The sequence below is a fragment of the Parasteatoda tepidariorum genome, chromosome 7 (assembly GCF_043381705.1).
Source record: "Parasteatoda tepidariorum isolate YZ-2023 chromosome 7, CAS_Ptep_4.0, whole genome shotgun sequence".
In the NCBI taxonomy this organism is placed as follows: Eukaryota; Metazoa; Arthropoda; class Arachnida; order Araneae; family Theridiidae; genus Parasteatoda; species Parasteatoda tepidariorum.
The window spans coordinates 88123293-88147594 of record NC_092210.1 but is presented as its reverse complement, the minus strand read 5'-3'; the positions used below and the strand labels follow the sequence as shown (position 1 = coordinate 88147594).

General features: G+C 29.7%; 1 protein-coding gene across 1 annotated transcript in view; it reads right to left on the bottom strand.

The window, feature by feature from the left end:
• The window catches only part of LOC110282168 (Partner of Bursicon), a 103825-nt gene that overhangs the window by 29553 nt on the left and 49970 nt on the right, over nucleotides 1-24302 (bottom strand). Inside the window, exon 2 of the mRNA XM_071182914.1 lies at nucleotides 22236-22473. Within this exon, the coding sequence (XP_071039015.1) occupies nucleotides 22236-22284 (49 nt within the window). The 5' untranslated portion in view covers nucleotides 22285-22473. The remainder of the gene's footprint in view (nucleotides 1-22235; nucleotides 22474-24302) is intronic.

Here is a 24302-nt window from a genome sequence, read left to right as displayed (position 1 = left end):
CAGAACGAAAAAACTTACTTACTCTGACAAACATAATATTTTTTCGACAGATTCGGACAGATTCTGAAAAATATCGAAGTTAGCCAGAATCTGGAAAATATGAATTGGTACTTAAAGCAGATTGTTTCTTAGTATTATTTTTCTGATTTGTTAAAAACCCAATAATGCTAAATTGCGAAAGTATTTTCTAATGATAATAATGTATTTCTATCTCCGGGCTTAGATGCACGTTATCAATATTACAATTTAATTAAACTACAGATGATAAAACACCAAAAGGAGTTCATCAAAATTATTTCCCCACTATAATAATTATATCTAGAAACAATGTAATTTTTCATATGACTTTAATGCCTGCGGATACAAAATATTATGCTTCATTTTATTCTTTTCACAAATGCACAAATTACTTGGGGATATAACTTTGCAATATGCAACATGGAAAAGCAAGCTATTTCAAGCTTTGCACTTACTACACCTAGTGATTGACATTGAGTTTCGTTAATTCTTATGAATATTGCAAAGCTAACAAGAAATAGCAGAAAATCAAAGTTTGTATCACTATGAGCCAAAGGTATTCGTGGTATGAAAACATCTTTGCCTTTTGCAATGCTGTTAAGATAGATGCTTGTATCAAATTTGGCATAAGTTGTTTACACATAACCTGGATCTATTACAAAGATGTAGTTTGTCGATATTACGTCATAAAATAATTGGAGAACGAACCTTCAAATGCAACATATGTGAAGACATTTCGAATGGCTCCAATGTATTAGGATAGAATATTGCTTGTTCAGGATCTGTAACGGTATCAACTGATGAATGAGCAAAAGATTTTTAAGGAATTTTTGCGTCGAAATTTGTTGTTAATTTTGTAGATAATATCATTATTTGCAGCCAGAATAGCTCGCTTGCGCAACCATTGGGCATTTGAAAAGTTACAGCAAATATCAGAAAAAATGATTCATTAACTCTCCAATCGATGTCATTAATTGACAAAAATCAGGTGTTAAGAAAATTAAATTTGTACCGGGTGTTATTGCTTTAACATTTACTAGGCTTAACAACCTATTAGAGAAGGACTCTAAAGAATCTCTCTTTAGCTGAACTCACATATTTGTTTTCAGAAATTTCCCATTCTAGGCCCACCGTAGGCTATCCTCCCAGGCCCACTTCCCTGGCCTCATTCTAGTTTTCTTGACCTCTGACTTCGGGGTGCAGGAGCAAATGTCAGTCGAACGTGGGACCTCAGTGTTCAGTCCTCAAAGTACTTGGTACAAATTTTACCAACACACTAATGGGATGAAATGCCGAGTCAACCTTGCCTGGTCTGATGATAGAACCCAGGTCCTGTGGTACGGGAGTGTTATCACTCCGTTACCTGACGTATGAATATACTTAATGTTTATTTTGTCTTCGAACTTCAAATTTCTAGCGTGGGGCCCCTTATATTGAAGATTGTAAAGTTTTTCAATCGCTAAAATTAACGTCTAACCAAATGAAATAGATTGCTGCTTTTGTATATGCAATCTTAAAATTTTTTTAAATTCAATATTTCCGAACAATATCACTGAAGAAAGGGCTCTGCTGGTATCGTGTCGGGCATTGTGGTCAAATGCCTAATTCAGTGTTCGGAAAATTAAATGGTCCTAGATAGTATTCATTAAAGAAAATTAACATTCATGTTTTACACATAAATTATAGATACGATACATAAAGCTGAAAAAATGCTTTTTATGTAAAAAAAAAAAAAATAATAATAATGCACAGCAAATATACAAAAATATTGAAAAAAATATTCTCCTATTTTTTAAGCATGAACGTAGGGCCTAAGCCGACTGCTACGGTCGCTTCCCCTTCAAAAAAGCTTTGGCACCTGTCATTATTTATTTCCATTAATAAATTCTAATCTTTGTACAAAACATATTCATTTTAGCAGAAACATCCAAAGATTTCAAAGAAAAGGAAATAAAGGTTAAAATAAACTTTTACATTTAAGAAAAAACATCTAAAATAAAACACAAATAGTTGACATAAGCTTGAATTTATTCAGAAATAGAGAAAATCAGATTAGAGAAGAAGAAAAAAAGAGGGGTATTGAATGGTAAAAATATTACAAGGCAAATAGGGTACTGTGAATGATGTTGCAGTAGATTCAGGGAATCAAAACTACTAAAAAAAGATTTACAGATACACGTGGGATTCTAACTCCACCCAACATCTTCGCCGTTCTCTAAACAATTTAGCATTGCATTCATTCACTGCACGAGACCATTGTTTTCTCGAACACGTGATGAGATGATCTCTTGAAGGGAAACACAATCTGGAAATCGGATTTCTTCTGGAAAATAAATGGGGGTGAACTTGTATGTGGATTGTTGAGTGGATGCCTTTAAGAAAAGAAAGTCTATCTTCCAACTCCTTGTTCGCATCCAAGCATGACCTCTCCCATCAAAAACGAAGAGACGTTTGTCTGATGAAGGGTCAATCTGTCTCCCTCCAAAGATTTGGAAAAATCAGGGTCAAAGTCCTTCCATTCGAGAAGAAACTCGTTCCGCCAGTGCTTATCATGGCTTTCACTTCTCCACTCAAAATGAGGCATTGTCAGGGATGCTCGCTTTCCGGACTGAAGTCAGGTGGTGGCCAAGGGCTTTGTTCTGGAGATTTTTTCTTTTCTTCTTTTTCATCCTTCGTTTTCGAAATACTAATCGTTTTGCGGTTTCTGTTCAGAAGGTCGCCAAAAGTGCCTCTCACACGACCTGGGAACTCCGCGATTCAAGGTCTTCGGTGGTCTTAAAATTAAGAAAGATGAAAAATCTCAATGCTGTGGTGATATGTTCTAGATTTTTTGTTTTTTTTTTCCCGTCTCTTCTCAGAGTTGTTGTTTACAAAAATAAGTCGGGAGATGTGTAAAGTTGTTTACCCGTTGAACCGAGAGTGTCCTTTAATTGTTGCAATACCCGATTTTCATTGAATTTCAGACATCATGAAAAATTGCTTTTGTTTATAGCCAAAGTCTCAAATTTGAAATGAGGAAAACGTCGGCTTTGTTTTTGTGTGGTCATATATTTTCGTAATGATATCCTACATGTCATAAAAGAGCTTTATAATTTTGTTGATTTATGATATAGTATTTAAAAAAATTACAGCCATGAAAAATAGATACTTTAAATAATAAAATCGAGAAGCATTGAAATTAATTCATCGACGTAATTGGGATTTGATAAAAATAAAATAAATCACAAATTGGGACATTTTTGCCATATTTCTAAAATATTTCTAAAATATCAATTTTGATGCTCGATCTAAATTAAGCGATGAAATATACTAAATTTACATGCTTAATTAAGGTACGAGTTACTTATGGATTATTTGCTTAGCCCCAAAACCAAATTTATTGTTACCCTCTCGTACAACAGAGGGAGCTTAAAAAAAGTGCATGATTTAATTGAAATATTATATGTTTTTTTTTAAAATTAAGAATGAAGTGAAATAAAAGTATATTGATTGCATTTTAAGGTACACTAGCAGGCTAAGCCCCCTGTTCTCTGAGGCTCACCAACCATGATGATTGCTTCGCAATAATTGCTGCTTCTTGGCTTGAAACAGTTGAAATTATTCAACTAAAAATATACACCGAAGAGCCATTACATTATGACCACCCTGCTAATAACATGTAGGACCATCTTTAGCCCCCAAAACTGCTAGCACCCGCCATGGCATTGATTCCACAAGGTGCTGATAGGTAGTCTAAGGTATCTGATACCCAGCGCTCACCAACTGGTCCTGCAATACCCTCACATTGCGAGGGGGTAGCGCGGCAGCACGAATTTGGCTTTGCAAGTAGGACCACAAATGCTCTATTGGATTAAGGTCAGGTGAATTTGGGGGCCAAGACATGACTTGAAAGTCACTGGAATGTTCCTCGACGATTCGACCCTTATGACATGGTGCATTATCCTGTTGGTAAACACCATCCCCCGCAGGAAAAGCTGTTGCCATGAATGGGTGAACTGTCTTCAAGTAGCTTACAGACGTCAGGGATTGTTCTATTAGGATTATGGGTCCTAATGTGCCCCTTGAAAACATTATTACTGGGCGAGAAACCATGAAAACCGGGCGAGCCCATTGTTATAGATGGAGGGTGGTCATAATGTAATGGCTCTTTGGTGTATGTACTAAAAAGAACACTAGTGCATCCATTCCCCACGTCTAAATATTTTCCTTATGATACTATTAAGATTTATTAGTGAACACAAATCGTTTTTCTAAGTAATCATTTTTTGAAATAGCATTTAAAATTAAAAGAATATTGTTATAAACAAATTTGGCGAGTTCCCAACTGTAATTCAATATTTTTGCTAGCCAAACGGGTGTATTCTAAATGCAAATTTTGCATTTATCACTTTGTGCATGAAGCTGATAGTTAAGTTCTAAATTATTTAAAGAATCTCTTTAACCGTAATTAATAGTAGTATATTAATATAATTTTTACCAAAAAAGAATGATTATAAAACGATTAATAAGATCAGACACCAATTTAAATAACTTAATCTTAAAATGAAACATAGAATTACATTATTGTAATAAAAATAATAATAATAGCAATCCTCCTAAACTCTTAATTTAGAAATCAAACATATCAAAAACGTAATAATAACAGTACAGGTAATTTTAACCTTTAAATTAAGGGTACAAAAATAATTATAGGAAAACAATAACTTTATGAATTATACCAATTTTAAGCTGATGACAACCAAAGCCATATGAAAATTAATGCGGGAAAACTGTATCCTACCATGTGATTTTTCCAGTCAATAAAAATGTATAGACAACAATGGAAAATTGCGACAAAATCATCAGATTTTCATAGATAGTAAGAAATGTATAAAATAATATATTGGTTATCAAAACTTCAGCTTAAAAAGATACGAATCAAACGGCATGAATGTACCTGTACTCGAGATACCAGTGATTTTTACCGTAGTGTTTTACGGAACAAAAAAAATTGATATATCCTAATTTTTACAGTAATATTAACTCTAAATCAACCTCCCTATCACTGTTGTTATATAAATATAATATGTAAAATAAAAATATATGTGTAAAACTTACCGTAAAATATTTTATGGTAAAATGGATTTTACGAATTATGTACTCAGGCTGCCAGTGTTTTTTACCATAATTTAATCACAAATTTGTTAGAGTGTAGACTAACTTAAAAATGCAGCATATATTTCAGAATTTTACACAATCCTCATTAATAATAGCAAGAAAAGTGTAACAGTTCTCTGATTAGTTGAAACATAAAATGTTAGTAATAAATGCTTATATTACTTATGAAAGCCGTAAACAGTTTTACGATTTTTACAAAATTTAGTATTTTTTGAGGATTGTTTTATCGGCGCCATTACCTCCATCATCACACACCTTTTTTGTTTGATTATATTATTCATTTTAGTTCCCGTAACACTATTAGTAAACCATACATTTTTGCACCTTGCTTTGTAATTTCTTCTGCATCTCTGTGTTTCTTTCATTCTGCGTTTCAAAACCGTAAGAAGAGCGCTCCTTTATAAAACCATAAGTAAAATATTTGTTTATGGGACATTATATGTGTTTTTTTTCACGTTGTTTAACTGTATTCATAATCCAAACCGGTATTTGATGAAAATTAATCATAAATTACGACATTATCGCATTGTTTTTGAAATATTAATTATGGGGAGATAAAAAGTTTAAAAAAAAAAAAACAGTAGATGCGAAATTTTTATGACGCTAAATTATGCGACAAGTTTATTTTCCATTGCTTTGTTCAACAACAGTACCAATATCATATTTCACAACTTAGCCTGAATTTACCCTATAACAAATACCTTTAACTAAGTAATGCTTTGTGCTACACTAATTGTAACTCTAATCGGCTCTTTTAGTTTATTATAGAGGTAGCCAACAATAAAGCATTCTCCAAAAATATTATGGTGCATATGGCGAGATCTAAAAGAAATGACATTATAATAAATAAAATGAGGATTAAAAAATGAAGTTGTATTCATAAAATTTTCGAATATCGGATCACACCAAATTTTTTGAAGATGTCAATGTATTTTTTATAATTTTTTTTAATGTTTATAACTTTACATAAGTTACTACTAAAAGTAATTCAGAACTTTAAATTTAGAAGTGCAAGTAATTTATTTAGACAAAAAAAAAGTGAAATAAAAAGTCGGGGCAGTGTAGTAAAAAAGTTTTTTGTCAAAAGTAGAATACACTTTCAGAATCTCAAACCCCTTTTTCGGGAAATATTGTAAATCAATATTTTTTAGCCTTTTTTCTATAAAAAAAATATATATATGCTTTCAGATCAAATTACGGTATAAAATACCGGTACTTCGGGTAAATAATTCGTAAAAATTTATGCCAACAAGCCCACAACCACCCATGCTTTGAACGACGCTGTATCAATTAATTTCAGTCACATTTCTGCAAAGTGGTCAATAAAAAATTTGATTTAAGAGTACGTGACTGCTGCATCTGCTATTCCATTTTTTTTAAAAAGGTATATACCGATTCCTAGTTACTATTTTTTTTTGCGGAACCCTAAATGATAGAATTTTTTTAGCGGAACCACGAGACTTAGAATAAATTTCATAAGCAAATGGGAAAAATATTAATCAGCTAAAATCCATTTTTTATTTTGAAAATATAAGAATTAAATTTCTCTATAACAGCCTAATAAATTTTCTGGAATAAATATTAAGTACAGTAATTATTTTGTAAATATAAATATAAATTAAATTTGTATTTATCATTTTGAAAATATTAAACAAATGAATGACTAAGGAAAATTTACCACCCTGAAGTTTTGGCAATACTAGTCTTAAATTGGGTTTTACGTCAAACAGTAGAATTTATAAGCCTGTAGTGGCATAATAATTTGATTTTATTGCATGCATAAACTAAAAATGAATATACTGAAATGCAGTTCTGGTTTAAATAAAAATGAAAAATAACTAATACTAATGAAACTAACTAATTAATAACTACTAATGAAAATAACTAATGAAAAATTAAATAATTTCCTGTAATAGTAATGTAAAATAATTTGTATTAATTAATATTAAAATAAATTTTAGAGCTGATAATGTTCTTCTAACTCTCGAAATACCTGTGATCTTTCCACGGAATTAAAATTTGCACTTTGTATGAATTTTGGGACACGCTATATAATTTACAAAACGCACCACGTAATTTGTAACTTAAAAAATTATTTCGTCACTAAGCACAACAACTAAATGAGCAAAAAAAAAAAAAAANGCAAAAAAAAAATCGAAAAATTGAATTTTAAATACCATATGACTTTTTTAAAATTGGATTTCTCAGGAACCACTTAACCGATTTCTCTCAAATTTTGTATTTTGTCATGTTAAATTATATTCTTTAAAATTATGCAAGAAATTGTAAACCTTAGAATTCAAAAGTTTTTCGACTGTTATAAAATAAAATAATAAAACAATTATAAATATTTACCGAAAGCTATTTTTTGCACGGAATTTACTTTGGATAGACGAATTTTATAATTGTATGCAATGATTTTTCAATTCGCTAAATAATTTCTCGAGTAAAATTATCCAATCTTTGGATCTCTCTCCAGACCAAACTATGGGGACCATATTTCTCAGGCTGAGGATATTGCATAAAATATATGTTAATTCAAGGAAGATACGTTTAGTCTCAGACTTCATAACTTAAAATATCGTTTGCACTAATTAATTAGCATATTTAAAGTCACCTCCACGAACTAATAAGATTGAGTACTAGAACGTAAAGACCCGATTATTAGATCTAAAGTTATTCAGGATGGTCCATTTATTTTTTTGCACACTGTTCATCACATAACGCAATATATAAATGAGTACATATTAACAGTAAAAAATAGTTAGATTTTCTCCCTCATTAAGATTCAGGGTACATCTTAAAGTACATAAAAACACAATTATATTGTATCTTCTACAAAGATGCTTAGGTAAAGGGTCAAGCACATGAAAACCTGAACCACGGATTTTACAAATGACGTACAGAAAACAATTTATTTTTTAAAGAATGACGTAGTGAATTAACGGTGAAACGCGTCGAATATTTGAACTTAGAATTTCTGTTTTGAATTGAGGACCATAATAATGAAAGTCACGATCTAAACTTAGATTACTGGAAGTAAGTACGTCATGAATATGACGTGGATGTTAACGTGAGATCCAGAATAAATAATTTAAATATCTTCTTTGTTTCGTTTTTTGGATCCCGTTAGGTTGACTGAACCACTTACCATAATAGCATTTCTTTTTTTTATTCTTTTGCCGCAAATGAAACTATTAAAGAGTATTTACTCTTGAAAACGAGAAAATTTTTAAAATGTGTAGCATTTTCAACAAGCTTGTAGCCATTTCGAAATATTTAAAAAAATTTTTTACTTCCTTATAAATTGGATTTTTTTTTTGCAATTTTAGTAAAATGGTTGGCAAATATTATTGAAATACTTTTCACTGTTTCATTCAAAGCAATTTTTTGTTTCGCTCTATTTCAAAGTTGCCATTTGGCTACTGAGAATATTAAAAAAAATTGCGAAATGATTAAACTTTGTGAAACAAAAAATTTATTGTTTTGGGTTTTGCTCCAGACGAGGCTTAAGTTGAAAAAAATTAATCAAGAGATAAAATAAAAAAGTAAAATTTAACTTTATGATTGTTTAAAAATTTTAAAGCAAAACTTAATTCATTCTTATAAAGAACGCAGTTCATAATTTTCCGACATATTTACGACACTATAAAATTTTAGTATATCTTAGCATCAAAAATGGTGGTAAGTACTTTACACCAAGATGGCGTACAACCATGGACAGTTCCAAGCGTATTGGAACACCAAGAATTTTCTTTACATTACTCGGTGTAAAGTAGTTGCCACCATTTTTGGCATTCAGTATTATTTTATTTTATAACCGTTGTTGAACAGTCCACCCAATTTTTGAGTTTATGACTTCTAATGCTCAACTCCGTAGCTTTGTATTTTTGAACCAATATAGAAGACAATGAAACTCTTGGATCAGTACCCCCAGAGGTATTGATTTGTTATGGGAACACGGAGGACTTTAAGACTCAACAGATTTAACGTGCATCAGTCACCATTTACTACACGGGTAGTCTTCGGCCGACGAGGATCGAACCCACGACCTCTTAGACATGGGCCTAGCGCCCTACCAACCAGCCATCCCTGGGATCTGGTCGAATCCCAGGGATGGCTGGTCGATGCGAATTCCGCACACGGCTCGCAAATTAACACAGTGCTGACGTAAAATATTCCTTGTGATACATGGATCATGGGTCAAGAAGTCCTCCATGAAGACGGAATTTCTCCCAATACTTGGTCCAGGAGTTCCTTTGTCTTCTGGATTGGGTTCAAAATTACAATGCTAAGGTATTGAACATTGGTAGTCGTAAACTCAAAATTGGGTTGACCTTTCAACGAGGGTAATAAATTAAAAAAAATAAAATACGTATACAGTAAGATAAATAAGAAACTATACATTATAAAATTATCTAATGCAATTTACAGAGACTTAAAAACTAAAATACTGATATCACAGCTAAAAACACGCATACGTATTTTAACGAAGAACTTTTCAGTAAATGTGTAGCCGCATTAAAAGCAACAACCAACTCTCGCCAATTTGCATTCAAATGTCAACAATATATTACGGGTGATATCTAAAGTGCGCCAACATTGGTGCTTTCGGAAGAGAAATTATTTGATGTATCGTGTGAAAGCGCGTGAATTTAGTGTAAACTTTCCATTTATTAGATTTATTTACACCTTCTATACTGTACATGCAAGCCTAATTCACTGTTAACTTGAAAAGCAGTGTTCTTTCACACTGCAGTTTTTACAATGTGGGTTGTCCTTTTCTTGCGTATTTAATAAATGTCCAGTTTTATTGTTTTTGATAGAAGTAAAATTAAAATTAGCGAGTAAATTTCTTTAAGAAATCTATTAAGTAAAGACGAATTGCGGCTAAACTTTATAATTAAGAGAGGTGTAAAAAATATTTGGAATTAAGCTTTAATTTGAGATGTAATGATTCACTGCTAAACACTGCATAACGATCCAGAAATTAGCTTAAGCGGTTAGAAAGTTTAACAGCTGTGAATTCTTGCCCTTGATTTGAGCACTGTTTTTGTTTTGAAGTTGTTTAAATACGACTGTTGAAATAAGATTAATAGGATAAATAGACTGTTATGTTGAAATAAGACCTTATGTTTATTTCTTTGCTTTTACTTAGAAGATGTGAACATGAGGTGTTTTTTTTAAAAGTGAAAATAGGGAAACGAAAAAAGTAGGGTTAAGTAAGATTTTACTGAATTCAAAATTAAAGCAACATATTTCAAACTGAAAATGTAAAAATAATTTTATTTGTCGCAAAAGCAGCAGTAATAAGAAACGTAGTAAAAAATATGTAACAAAATATAATTGAGAACGTATCATACCGTATGGAGGAAGTTGTTTTGAAATAAAATTAATAATTTTTAATTGAAAGAGATTTTAAATATTGTTCTAATTTGTTCATATAAATATAACTTAAAATCCTTAAAAAGCCTTACATTTCGAAAAAAAATCGTAATTTTCAACTAAAATGCTTTTTAATCATGTAAAATTTGCAAAGTTTATGTTAAAAAGTTAAACATATTTTCAATAATTTGCTTACATATTTGTTAGATTAATTCCAACAACAAATTAGCTCTAAAGATCGTTTATGGGAGATTAAAAATTATAAAATTAAGTTTATTTTATTTGTTATTCTACAGATTTGAAATTATATATATATACATATATATATACTTGGAACTATTGTCCATTGACCACAGAAAGTGCCAGAACTGCTAACTCTCTTTCCGTTACCCAGAGGGCACCTGTGGCGAAGTCACGGCGGTGGAGCAGCGTTGCCCACGTCACACTACCACAACCCGTTTATAGGGCGGGTCACATTCACACATTCACACACAAAGGAGAAAGGACATAGAACACAGATATAGAGAAAGAAACATCCATGCCTTGCCCGGGATTCGAACCCAGAGCCTTTCTGATACAAGGACAGTTCCCTGCCCACTACACACGCTGGTCGGCGGTTTAAAAAAATATTTATATGCAAAATAAATTTATTTTTAAATTTTATATAAAAGTTTAATTTTTTTCAGTGTTTGTTAACAATCGAATAACTAACATCACAGCATAATATTTTTCTCTACTGAATAGGTTTTTGAACGATATTGAATATAAATAAAGTTATTAATTAGAAGTGTATTTGTCTAGAAATACAACCGTCGGTAGACATTTGTTTAAAACTGCATATTTCAACAATCAAAAATTTCATAATCAGGTTTGGTAACACGAGTTTTATGTTAAAAAATAAGTACAGTACGATTCCAGTACAACAAAAAGGAGCGTTGCGTTGGCATTAAAAAGAATTAATGAAATATCCAATTATTTCGTATCTTTAATGTCATGTCTAAGTTATTATCAACTTTTAGAATCAAACTTTTCCGCTTCAGTAAATAATATATATCTTGTGTTGTATTTATGGATATGCACGACCAAGCAAGAAGCATGCATTTTTGAGTTGAACATCCGTTCACTTTCTTTCAAAACATCCACCCAAGTCTTATCGGAAATCGGAAATTCATGATCATTCTTTGGAGGGGTCAAAAAATTGCTATTTCATCGATGCTTTAGAACAGGGGTTTCCANCACTACACACGCTGGTCGGCGGTTTAAAAAAATATTTATATGCAAAATAAATTTATTTTTAAATTTTATATAAAAGTTTAATTTTTTTCAGTGTTTGTTAACAATCGAATAACTAACATCACAGCATAATATTTTTCTCTACTGAATAGGTTTTTGAACGATATTGAATATAAATAAAGTTATTAATTAGAAGTGTATTTGTCTAGAAATACAACCGTCGGTAGACATTTGTTTAAAACTGCATATTTCAACAATCAAAAATTTCATAATCAGGTTTGGTAACACGAGTTTTATGTTAAAAAATAAGTACAGTACGATTCCAGTACAACAAAAAGGAGCGTTGCGTTGGCATTAAAAAGAATTAATGAAATATCCAATTATTTCGTATCTTTAATGTCATGTCTAAGTTATTATCAACTTTAAGAATCAAACTTTTCCGCTTCAGTAAATAATGTATCTTGTGATGTATTTATGGATATGCACGACCAAGCAAGAAGCATGCATTTTTGAGTTAAACATCCGTTCACTTTCTTTCAAAACATCCACCCAAGTCTTTGTTTATCGGAAAATTATGATCACTCTTCGGAGGGGTCAAAAAATTGCTATTTCATCGATGCTTTAAAACAGGGGTTTCCAACTTACATGTGACCGGGGGCCGCAATTAAAAACACCAGTCAAATGACGGGCCGCAACTTTATCAAAATTTTATAGAAGACTCTTATATGTTTGAAGGAGGGACATTAAATATTACTGTCAGATTTTTATCAAAGTTTTTTTTAATATCAAAAAGCAAAATAACAATCATTACAAATAATGCTTGTTACGTATCGTTTTGAATCTTGAATCTTCTCTTAATCAGAAACTTAGTGGCAATAGATTTTTTTTCTTTTAAATTTAATTCTGTGATAAATTAAATTTTTTTTCGACTTATTATATATACTTATTATTATTCTACTATTATTATTCGACATATTATATATTACAGCAGAAAAAAAAAATTTAAAATTCTCGAGCATCTGAAAAATTTTTTTTTTCTTTTCTGCTCATGCGATATTCAAATTTGCTCATGCGAAAATTTACAAATGTTAATAATTTCGTCCAAAATGAGCAGTTTCAAAAAGTTAAATAGGAGAATTTCTACGAGAAAGTTTCTGATGCGCACATGCTGAATTATATTCAAAAATACAAAAAAAAGGAAATAAAAAAGAGCAACATACACGATTATTTTTGTATTTGAATAAATATTTTTTTGGGTGTAAAACCTGAAAGATAATTTTTTTTCCATCGTTGGTTTGTTAAATTTCACAGAAACGAAGAAATTAGGTTTTCTTAAACGAAAGAAAAGTATTTTAAACCCATATAGAGTTTTCACGAAAATTGTCCTAAAAAAACGACTATTAATATATTTTAGTTCGCGGGCCACAAAAAGGCTTCACGGGCCGGATGCGGCCCGCGAGTTGGAAACCCCTGCGTTAAGAGAATAGATACTTTCATTCTCGCATAGATGACAGCACCATAAAGTATTTCCAATGTCCAGTTTAATTTCTTTTTACAGTTTTGAAACCCTGGTAATTGTAAATGGTAAACGATGTATAGTTTGTAATTATGGTTTTTTCACCGTAATAGTTGTAAACGGTTTCAAAACCGTAAATATGAAGAAAAGTTTTTTGCCGTTTACATTACGGTTAATTGGATAGACAGACTACTGCTCCCTACTTTCCCGTAATTTTAGAATAAAATTTCGAACAGTTCATGTCAATAATTTGCATTACAAGCATATTTGTTTTAAGTTCTCATCATAAATGTTTTGTATAGAGAAAAAAATATTTCTCGTATAAATGAAACTTCTAGTTTTATTTTTTATAATTTAAGAGAAAATTGTAGACATATTACTTAAATATTTTTTTTTATATATTTTCCCGATGATTTTAAAATTTTGAAAAATAAGTTATCACATTTTCTATTTCACTGCGTGGTGTAGCAATAACAAAAAATGGAAATATATATATAATATGCAACTTAACTACACTGAGAAAATAAGTATAGTCAAACTACCAGAATATGCTGAAATTTACAGTGTTTCTGATACCAAAAAGCTCGGTAATTTTTGCAGAAATACTTTACTAATGATTTTGCTAAAAATTAAAAAACAATAAAATATGGTTTAAAAATTTGTGATAAAATTTGGTAATTTTATCATGATACCTCAGAGCATAGCGTAAAAATCATTTACTCTTCAGTTTTGTATTTTATATATATATTAATTATGTGGTAATAAGAACTCCATTGCAATATTAACAAAAAATTTACCAAATTAATTGTTTAATTTGCTTTTATTAACCACAATTATAGCTTTTTCATGAAAAGTATTCTTAAAAATTACCTGGAGCTACTGTTTGAAACTTTAGGTAATAAAATGGCATTTCTCAATTACTTGACAATAATTAAAAAGATTTCGCATTGTTTTGAAAAATGCCCGGATCAGTGAGTCAAGATATTTCTTTTCCGATTTAAAAAAGTATTCTCAGTGAAATCATTCCTTTTGTTTTTGCGCATTCATAATAAATATTCTTCACAGATTAAGAAAAAAAAATGTTCTGCATGAAGTGATTTTGCGTTACAATAGCTTAAAACTAAACTCTTTTAACATATTTTTTCTCCAGACGAACTTACGTAACTTCAGTAATCATAGAAATCAAATAAATAACAAAACAGACGGTTCATTAAGTGATCAATTTATTTATTAACCTATAAAAAAATTTTTTGAGAAAAAAAACTTTGTTTTTTTCATTATCTTTCTCTGCAACTTTACATAGTTCAACATTCAAAATATACTGTCAAATTGATAACAGTTCCTGAAGTTATATGACTTTTGCAGATTTGTGTTTGACAAACTTTACGTAAAGTAAAACTCTCAGAGTTTTTTTCTAACATTAGTAAATGTTGTTTTTAGTAAATGATGTTTACCATTATCGCTGAATGCTGTATTTAGCCAATAATAGTTGCGATAAGAGATTATCCTAAAAAATACCGGATCAAATTGCGGTATAAAGTACCGGTACTCAAAGTTCCCGAAAATTTCACGGATCAATAAATTTTATGTATCGTATTTTTTATACAGTAACATTTACAGTAAAATCACTGAATAACTGTGCTTAAATAGATAGTAATGTAAAAAGTACGATATAAAATTTTATAGCAAAAAGGATTTTACGGAAGCTGCATTCAGGTTGTCAATGCATTTTACCGTTATTGGATCCGGAATTTTTGACCGTGCAGTTTGTTTGAAATGCGCATATTATTTAGCACTTAGAATACTTTTTTTTTGTTGCCAGAAATTAGTTTTTAAGGATATATAACCAGAAAATATTTTTTTAAATATTTTTTTGGAGGGGCTATAGAAGAGACAAGAATTATATTTTCTTAACTTTATTTTATCTCCTATTCGCACCCTCAAAAACACACAATAACAAATAAGAAAAAGATCATTTATAAATAATAAAAACTGAATTTTGTTGTTTCCCTGCTAGGAATATATTTTTAATCCCTATTATCGAAGATAGTTTCCCAGTCATTTTATTCTGTTAAATGAGTGAAAATTCGTTGTCTATAAGAAATAAGTCAATTTAAATGATAATCAATGCTTTCGTTGATTAAGAATGCATAATAACGTCTTTTTTTAGATGTTTATGAGTTTCTAAGGAGGCCGCTAAAACAATAATGTGAGCCTTAAATATTTCCATCCACTTAAAATACCCTTTTTAATACAATTGATTTAGAATTTAAATACCCCCGATTCTTCGAAACAAATACAGTCGAATTTGAGAATCCCATGTACTCATTATGGAGTATAGTGCCATGCTCAAAACAGCATATTGTCATTTATTATTATAGATGATGTTTTATAAGAACAGTGAAAAGTAATTAAAAAAAGATTATATTTAAAATTTAATTATATTCTATGTGTGTTGCTATTTGAAAAAAGGAGGGGGTAATTTATTTGAATTTTGTGGGTTTTCCTTAGAAGGGACAACCCGGGTTACTCAATAATCTTTACAAGCCATATCTTCAGAAACTCGCGTTTAAAACTTTCCAGTTGGATATTTACAGTCATAGCAGTAGCACAGAGTGAAAACTTACTCTATAGAGCCTCTGGTACTACAGTTATGACTAAGGCACGGATTTTGATGACATTTGCATTTTTTGGCATTTTTTGCATTTTTGGACATTTTTTGTCCTTTGGAGCATTTTTTGAGATTTATAGGGCAGTTTCTTTAAAATTTTGGGGCGTATTTTGCATTTTAAAGCATTTTTTAAATTTTTTGTTAAATTTTTCTAATTTTTATTATTTTTTATAATTTTTTATTATTACACTGGCTTCCAAACAATGAAGAAAATTTTTAGGATATTAACAGGTGAAGCAACATCTTTTCAAATTGAAGAAGAATTGTCAGTAAGTGTGACCGTCCTTTTCAAGTACGCACCAATAACATCAGTAGACGTTGAAAGAAGCTTCTCCTGGTATAAAAATTTGCTTTCAGACAAGAGACGCTCGTTTACATTTCAAAATATTAAAANCTGTTTAGGCAGTGGGGGTGCGATTGTTCCTGTTTTTCAGTGGCGCCATCTATGGCCAGGAATTCGACTTCTGCCACGCTATTTACACAACCACAACCCGTTTATAGGGCGGGTCACATTCACACACAAAGGAGAAAGGACATAGAACACATAGATTGAGAACATATAGATTGAGAACCCGGATAATGCATGGAAACATCCATGCATTATCCGGGATTCGAACTCAGGACCTTTCTGATGCAAGAACAGTTCCCTGCCCCCTACACAGGCCGGTCGGCCACTGTGCTTAAATAGATATTAATATAAAAAGTACGATATAAAATTTTATGGTAAAAATAGATTTTATGGTAAAAAGGATTTTACGGAAGCTGCACCCAGGCTGTCAATACTTTTTACCCTAATTGGATCCGGAATCTTTTGCAGTGTAACCATTTTGTTTGAAATAGGCACATTATTTAACATTTAAAATACTTCTTTTGCTAGAAATTAGTTTTTAAGGATGCATAATCAGAAAACCTTTTTCTAATATTTTTTTAGAGGGTCTATAGAAAGAGGCGAGAATTATACTTTCTTAACTAACTTTATTTTATCTTCTATTCACACCCTCAAAAACACACAATAACAAATAAGAAAAATCTAATTTATAACTAATAAAAACTGAATTTTGTTGTTTCTTGGGGCAGAATATATTTTTAATCTCTTTTATAGAAGATAGTTTCCCAGTCATTTTATTCTGTTAAATGAGTGAAAATTCGTTATCTATAAAAAATAAGTCGATTTCTTTGATAATCAATGCTTTCGTTGATTAAGAATATATAATAACGTCTTTTTTTAGATGTTTATGAGTTTCTAAGGAGGCCGCTAAAACAATAATGCTAGCCTTAAATATTTCCATCCATTTTAAAAACCCTTTTTAATAAAATTGATTCAGAATTTTAATACCCCTGATTCTCAAACAACCTGTATGCTATTCCACTTTAGAGTATTCACAGCAAATAAGAAAGGTTTTTATAAATGTATCAAAATAGTTTCGAAATAAATACAGTCGAAATTGGGAATCTCATTTATTCATTATGAAGAATAGTGCCATGCTCAAAACAGCATATTGCCATTTATTATTATATATGTTTTGTAATAACAATGAAAAGTAATTAAAAAAGAGATTATATTTAAAATTTAATTATATTCTATGTGTGTTGCTATTTAAAAAAAGGAAGGGGTAATTTATTTGAATTTTGTGGGTTTTCCTCAGGAGGGATACTCAATAATCTTTACAAGTCATATCTTCAGAAACTCGCGTTTAAAACTTTCCACTTGGATATTTACAGTCATAGAAGCACCACAGAGGGAAAACTTACTCTATTGAGCCTCTGGTACTACAATAATGACTTTTCTTTGACTTCGGTTACAAGCTTGTAAAAAATTAGCCTTACAATCGTATGTTGTTAGTTGCAGTCGCTGTATTTCAACCTTGCAATATCGCCAGTCATGATATTCTAATTGTTTATCGATGGCATGTCAGGGTTATGAACTGGTTAAAACAGAAGGGCAATTGAACGAACAACATAGTTCATTCCCCTTTATTATTCATCGAAATGATATTGAAAAGACTGACGTCATTGATGACGTCAACTGTCAAGAAAAGTAACATGCATGAAGAATGAGAAAGATCAGAGATCAATTTTTTGGAATTGAAATAGCTGCTGGTAAGATGCAAATGCAGGCAAAAAATGCGCACGTGTTCATCCACATTAAATCATTTTTGTTTAGATCAAGTTTAAAGTGCTTTATACACAGAATGTGGTTTAAAAATAACCTGTGGTGAAACGGTTCGACTGATGGAATTTTAAAATTATTCTTAATTTTGATATGATTTTAGAACAATAAATGAATTATATCATTCAATAATATACAATATTCGGGGATAATTATTCTTTTTTTTAAACATCCGGTAAAAGTGTTAATAAATTTAAATTATATTGATGAGATGTTTTAAAAAGTGAGTTGTTTGGTATTTTTGAATTTTTTTCACCTGTTATAATATGGAACAATATTACGTAAAGAACGTATTTCATTTTTTTAAGAGACAAATTTCGTTTTTTTCCCCTCATTTAAATGTGTCCAAATTGATGCAATTTCTTGTAATAAAAATTGAAAATATCTCGTTGGATTTTATAAAAAATACATAGTACAGTGGTTGTAGTTAGGTTGGTATAAAGTACTCATAAGTTTTTTTTTAACGTAATTGACGTATCAGAACTTTTTATCTATTTTTCTTGCCTCAACAAAATGCGAAAAATCCAAAAAGATGAAAAAAAAATTTCAATTATTTTTTTACATTTTTTATGCATTATTTTTCTTTGAATGATGAAATTAAAGTGATATGAATCTCTTATAAATTAAAATTTAATGAAACACGATTAAATTTTTTGAAATAAAAAACACGTTTCCACATGCCTGTTGTATAAAGTGTTTTATTTTAACTCGTTTTTTATGTTAATTAAAAACAGCAATCTTTTCAAAATTAAGTATTTTTATTTTTTTAAAAGAAGCATTTTCCCCCCTTCAAATTGTTTTCCTTTTTTTTTTTTACAAATTGTCTAATAATATTTTTCGTTATTTTCCTACTCAGACGAATAATACTACCATTTTTTAAATAATGGTCTGTCATAAAAGCCATTAGGTCATGAGACAACAAAATTATTAGTCTCTCAACAACATAAGGAGAATCATTTTACGCATATTTCTAATTCGTTTTAGTTAATTTTTCTCAAATTTGGTAGAGAATCGAAACATTATAAAATTATATATCAGTTTAAAAAAGAAATAAAAAACACGGAAAAGATTTAAATTTTTTAAAGTAAGTAACGGGAAGATATGAATTTAAAGAAATAACTATATTCTAACAATAGAATTATGTTTAATGATAAAAATATTCATCCAGCAATTAAGCATCCTTATATTCCCCGTATCTCACAAAGATATTACTCAAACTTAAATATAGGCAATTTTTCCTTTTATTTTCCCTATATTTTTATTCAATGTCAAAATAATTTCCTATTTGTTTCTGGGCTTTTAAGGATAAAACTTTAATGACCACACTCAAAGCTTTTATTTGTACTCTTACAAATGGGAGGATAAAGCCAAGTTAAAGTGTAAACTTATGACAACGCGGATGTTTTTCCTCGTTTAATTGTCGTTCTTAAGTTCACTGTCTTAAAAACAGTACGGCTTTAAAATGATGAGTTTCTGAAAATTGTTTTTCAGATTATCGAAACATTTTGAAATTGAAAATTGGAATGAAACAATCTACAGTATCAATTCATAAATCATTTTGAAATATTCTTTAATTTTATAATAGATTCAGAAAATTAAAAAAACTTCAAACTTTGTATAAATTTTTTCTGGATAATTTAATACATGCAAGTTGTATAGAGAATAAATTTCTAGTGAAATTACTGTACTTGTATGGTAATAAAATTTCTGAAAAAGAATTCTGAAAATAAAACCAAAATAATTAATGTTTAAACCATTAATTTGGTAGTTTTTCCGTTCGTTATGGTAGTGCTTTATCGGAAGTTCTGGCTTCCAAAATTATAGTTCTTTGTAGTTTCTATTACCACATATTTGGTCAAAATACAAAACTCAAAAGCTAATTTTGCCAAATAAATAGTTTTTATGCCTTTTACTAGATTAACATAGCAAAAATATAAATTTTTTTTTTAAAACAATCATTAATTTGACCAGTTATTTAGTAATTTTGCCTTTTTAATGTCAATTCCTTTAACTAAATAGAACAGTAGGAGACGATTTGTATTGCTATGGTTCATTTAAAATGGAGGTTTTTAATTAAATCGCTGATAAGTGTTAGGTGACGGTTCATTATTTATTTTCTTAATCAATTTCTTGATCAGAGAGAAAATAAGAGTAAATTACTCTGGAAGCTAATTCTTGTAGGCATGAATTTCCATATCAAAAGAAGAAAAATAGAGTTTTCACAAAAACATTTTTGAAATCAGTGAATACGATTACCCAAAAATGGTTCATACCAATCTTGTAGATGCATACTATTCTTATATAGAAATGACTAAACATTGAGAAAAGGATAATTATTTTCTTTGATAGCATTTAATTTTAATAAGGCAAAATATAAATTTTAGCAAAAAAAATTGTTTTTAGGTATGCTAAAAACGAAAATTTTTTTTTGTCAGTTATATCTAAAAGAGTGTTGAGAACTTGAAGTAGAATGATGAATTAGTTTGTGAAGAAATCATATCCATCACGGGGGCTCTATATAGCAGGGGCCTACAAAAAAACAGTTTTCAACCGTTATATTTTAAAAGTTTTTAAATGAAAATTTAAAAAAATATTGTTCATGTTATTCTTTCATACATTTAAATTTTGATTAATTTTTTTGCAATACATAAATAAAAATTTAAATAAAAAATTGGCCATCCTAACAGATTTAAGCTCGATGAGGGATCCGGGATGCATTTTTGAAATTATTTTTTGTAAAAGAAAATATTGCCCTAAATCGTTTTTTAATGTTATACCATGTAAAATGTACAGAAAAATTTTATCAAAATGCTTTGAGGAAATCTTCTAAAAAATTTATAACTTAAAAAAAAAGCTTTTTATTAAAAGTAATATTGGTCTGAAATACAACATAGTATTGTACTTTGAACCTCTCAACACTAAAAAAATTATTAATTAATTAAATACTATATTACATTTTTATATAATTTATATTTTTATATTTTATTATATAAATTAAAAATTATATTCTGTATGGAATTATCATTGGATTAACAGATTTTATAATTGCGTGCAAAACTTTATTGATGAGCTTAAGAAATTCTCGAGCTAAGGTAAAATTAGCTTTAAGGGGTTCAACAAAACTAAACTAAACTGAACTAAACTAAGCTAAACTTAGCTAAACTAAACTAAACTAAACTAAACTAAACTAAACTAAACTAAACTCTACTAAACTAAACTAAACTAAACTAAACTAAACTAAACTAAACTAAACTAAACTAAACTAAACTAAACTAAACTAAACTATTGGGACTATATTTCGCAGATTGCGGCTACCTCTTGCATTTTGTGGGTTAGAAATCCGAATGCGTCGAATAAAAAGGCCTCATACCTTAAAATATTCTCCACACTGATTAAATTGCGCATTTGAGGTCTCCCTTTCCAACTATAAAGATCGAGTCCTTTTACGTGAAGAATCAGATCATTAGATCAAAAATTATTTAGGATAATTTTTTTCCGTGCTGTGCTAAAAAATTTTTTTTGCAACAACGGAAATCTTTTTAAATATTTATTGTAATCAAGCATGGAGCTCTAGTTGAAATTTGTGCACATTAGTTAGTTAGAAATGGGGAAAAAGTATATTAATGATGAATTCTGTTTGGATATAAGCTCAGTTTTCTGTACTCAGAAATTGATTGAAACCTATGCTGTCACCCAGCTTATTGTTGCAGTTAAGATGTGCGTACCTTGGCTTGCTGTACAAGGGTCAAAATGCGTATAGGAGTAAGGAAACGATTGTAACTTGTATTTCCATTCAGCGAAGAGGGCCACTCAAGCTTAATTGCTCGTACTTATCAAAATGTGTCCAAATTTTGAGTCACGATAAATTTTGATTTGCAGTAAATGATGAATAATTCTGCTCGTAAGCGATCAGAAAGGAAATGATTCTTAGTAAATAATGAAGTAACGATTGTAATGAATAAAGTAATTGTTTGTGATGTCAACAGGCATAGAAATTTAATAGAGGTATGAAAATAATTAAATTACATTTTGATTACAAGGATTCTCCCCCAATAAAGAGATTTAATAAGAACATAGAAGTATACGTCTCAATAGAGCTGCATAATGGGCTGTTGGCGACAGTTTGGCTGACATTGCTGATGATGATTCGAAGGCATGTCATCATAATTTTAGTCCTCTGTGGAGGGGATGGCTCCCCCGTTTTGCACGTCTTCGGTCCCTTCGCAGGCTGATCAAAGTGGTCACCAACCCGCACACTGACCGTTACCAGTGATGCTTGACTTTAGTGATAAAGGTGGGAACCATGTTTTAACCATAAGTCCACTATGAACAATAGAAACGTTGTAAAAAATTAGCTTTTTTATATACATAAATCTAATGGAACATTTTTAAAAAAAATTTCTCCCGGTAAATAGCTTTAAAAAAGCATTAGTTTTAATCTAGCATTTTCCAAACAAAATTACCTTGAATTAAATAAATAATTAAATCAATCTTTATTGATTACATTATTAGGTAAAACATGTTGAGCTTACAAATGGTTTTAAATTGATAATAGTTGAAATTTTCAGCACCATTTTTGGAATTATTGCACAAGTATGTGCAACAATGTGACCTTATTTTAAAAACATTTTATTCATACCATATCATGTTGAAGATATGAAGATGACAACTTAATTAATTATTTAATTACTGTGAAAGTTTTTCATTGATCTTACTTGACATAACAGGAATTTTTTTTTATTTCAACTAAGTTAGTTGTAGTTAAGCTTTTGAATAATTAAAAATATCACTAAAGTATGTAAAAGTGTTTAAAACGTTGACAAAATACTTGTCAATCTGCTTAAATTGAAGGAAGAACAAATCAAAATTAAAAACGTAGCCTTTTTCCGGGAGGCATTCATAGAAGTTATTGAATATTTTAGTTTGAAAACTAACTTGTTATAAATAGTAAAAGCTGAAGTAATTGTTTGTGATATCAACAGGCACAGAAATCCAATAGAGGTATGAAAAAATTAAATTAAATTTTGATTACAAGATTCTCCCCCAATAAAGAGATTTAATAAGAATATGTAATAATTGAATAATTGAAAATATCATTTAAGTATGTAAAAGTGTCTAAAACGTTGATAAAATACCGGACTTTAAGTTATTTTTTTGTCAATCTGTTTAAATTGAAGGAAGACAAAATCAAAATTGAAAATTCAGCCTTTTTCCGGGAGGCATTCATAGAAGTTATTGGATATTTTAGTTTGAAAACTAATTTATTATAAATTGAAAAAGCTGAACTTTAAATACTTAGTTGCGACGTTTTATTTCATTGATAGCAGAATCATTGTTTCATTCTTCTATTACCAGTTCTATGTTTTCTTTCAAACATTTTTAAGCAATCATAAAATTCATGAATAATTTTTGGAGTTGCAGTTCTCAGATTTCCTGAAATGTCTTGTTTGGTATCGTTACCTAAAACTTTTTTAAAAATGGATGCGACAGCTATGCGTATTGTACCCGAAAATGTATAGTGTACCTGAAAATATTCAAAAAGAGATAAATTAATCATTCAATCTTTTTTTAAAAGTGTTGGTGTATAGTTGTCATCATTTCTGATGCTGAGTCAAAGTAAATACATTTTTGAGTGCAGAGTTAAAAAATTACATGAAATTTTAAACAATTGCATAAAATTGACAAAATAACAATTTGCTAAAAGGAAATAGTGCGAATTTATTATTAAAAATTTGCTTGTTTTTAAAGCGAAATGTTTCGTATAAAACCACAAATTTTTTCTAATCCGTATGAAAATATATGTTGTTAGTGAACAAAAAGCAAATAATGAATAAGTAAATAAATAAAACTATAACAGTGTAAAAGTAAATTAAAAAAAGTTTGACTACTTGCACTGTAAAACAATTTAGTTTACCTCCAACACCAAAAATAGTGGTAACTATACGAGGTGGTGGTAAAATAATTCCGGTAAAATTACACTATTCTTATGGGTAATAAAATTCCTGGTAAAAAACAACAACATATTTCTAACTAATGGAACCAAAATATTCGGTATTTAAATTGATAATTTTTCCGTTCATATTTTAACGGTTTACCGGAAATTCTGGTTTTCAAAATTATAGTTTTATTACCTCACATTTAGTATTAATACG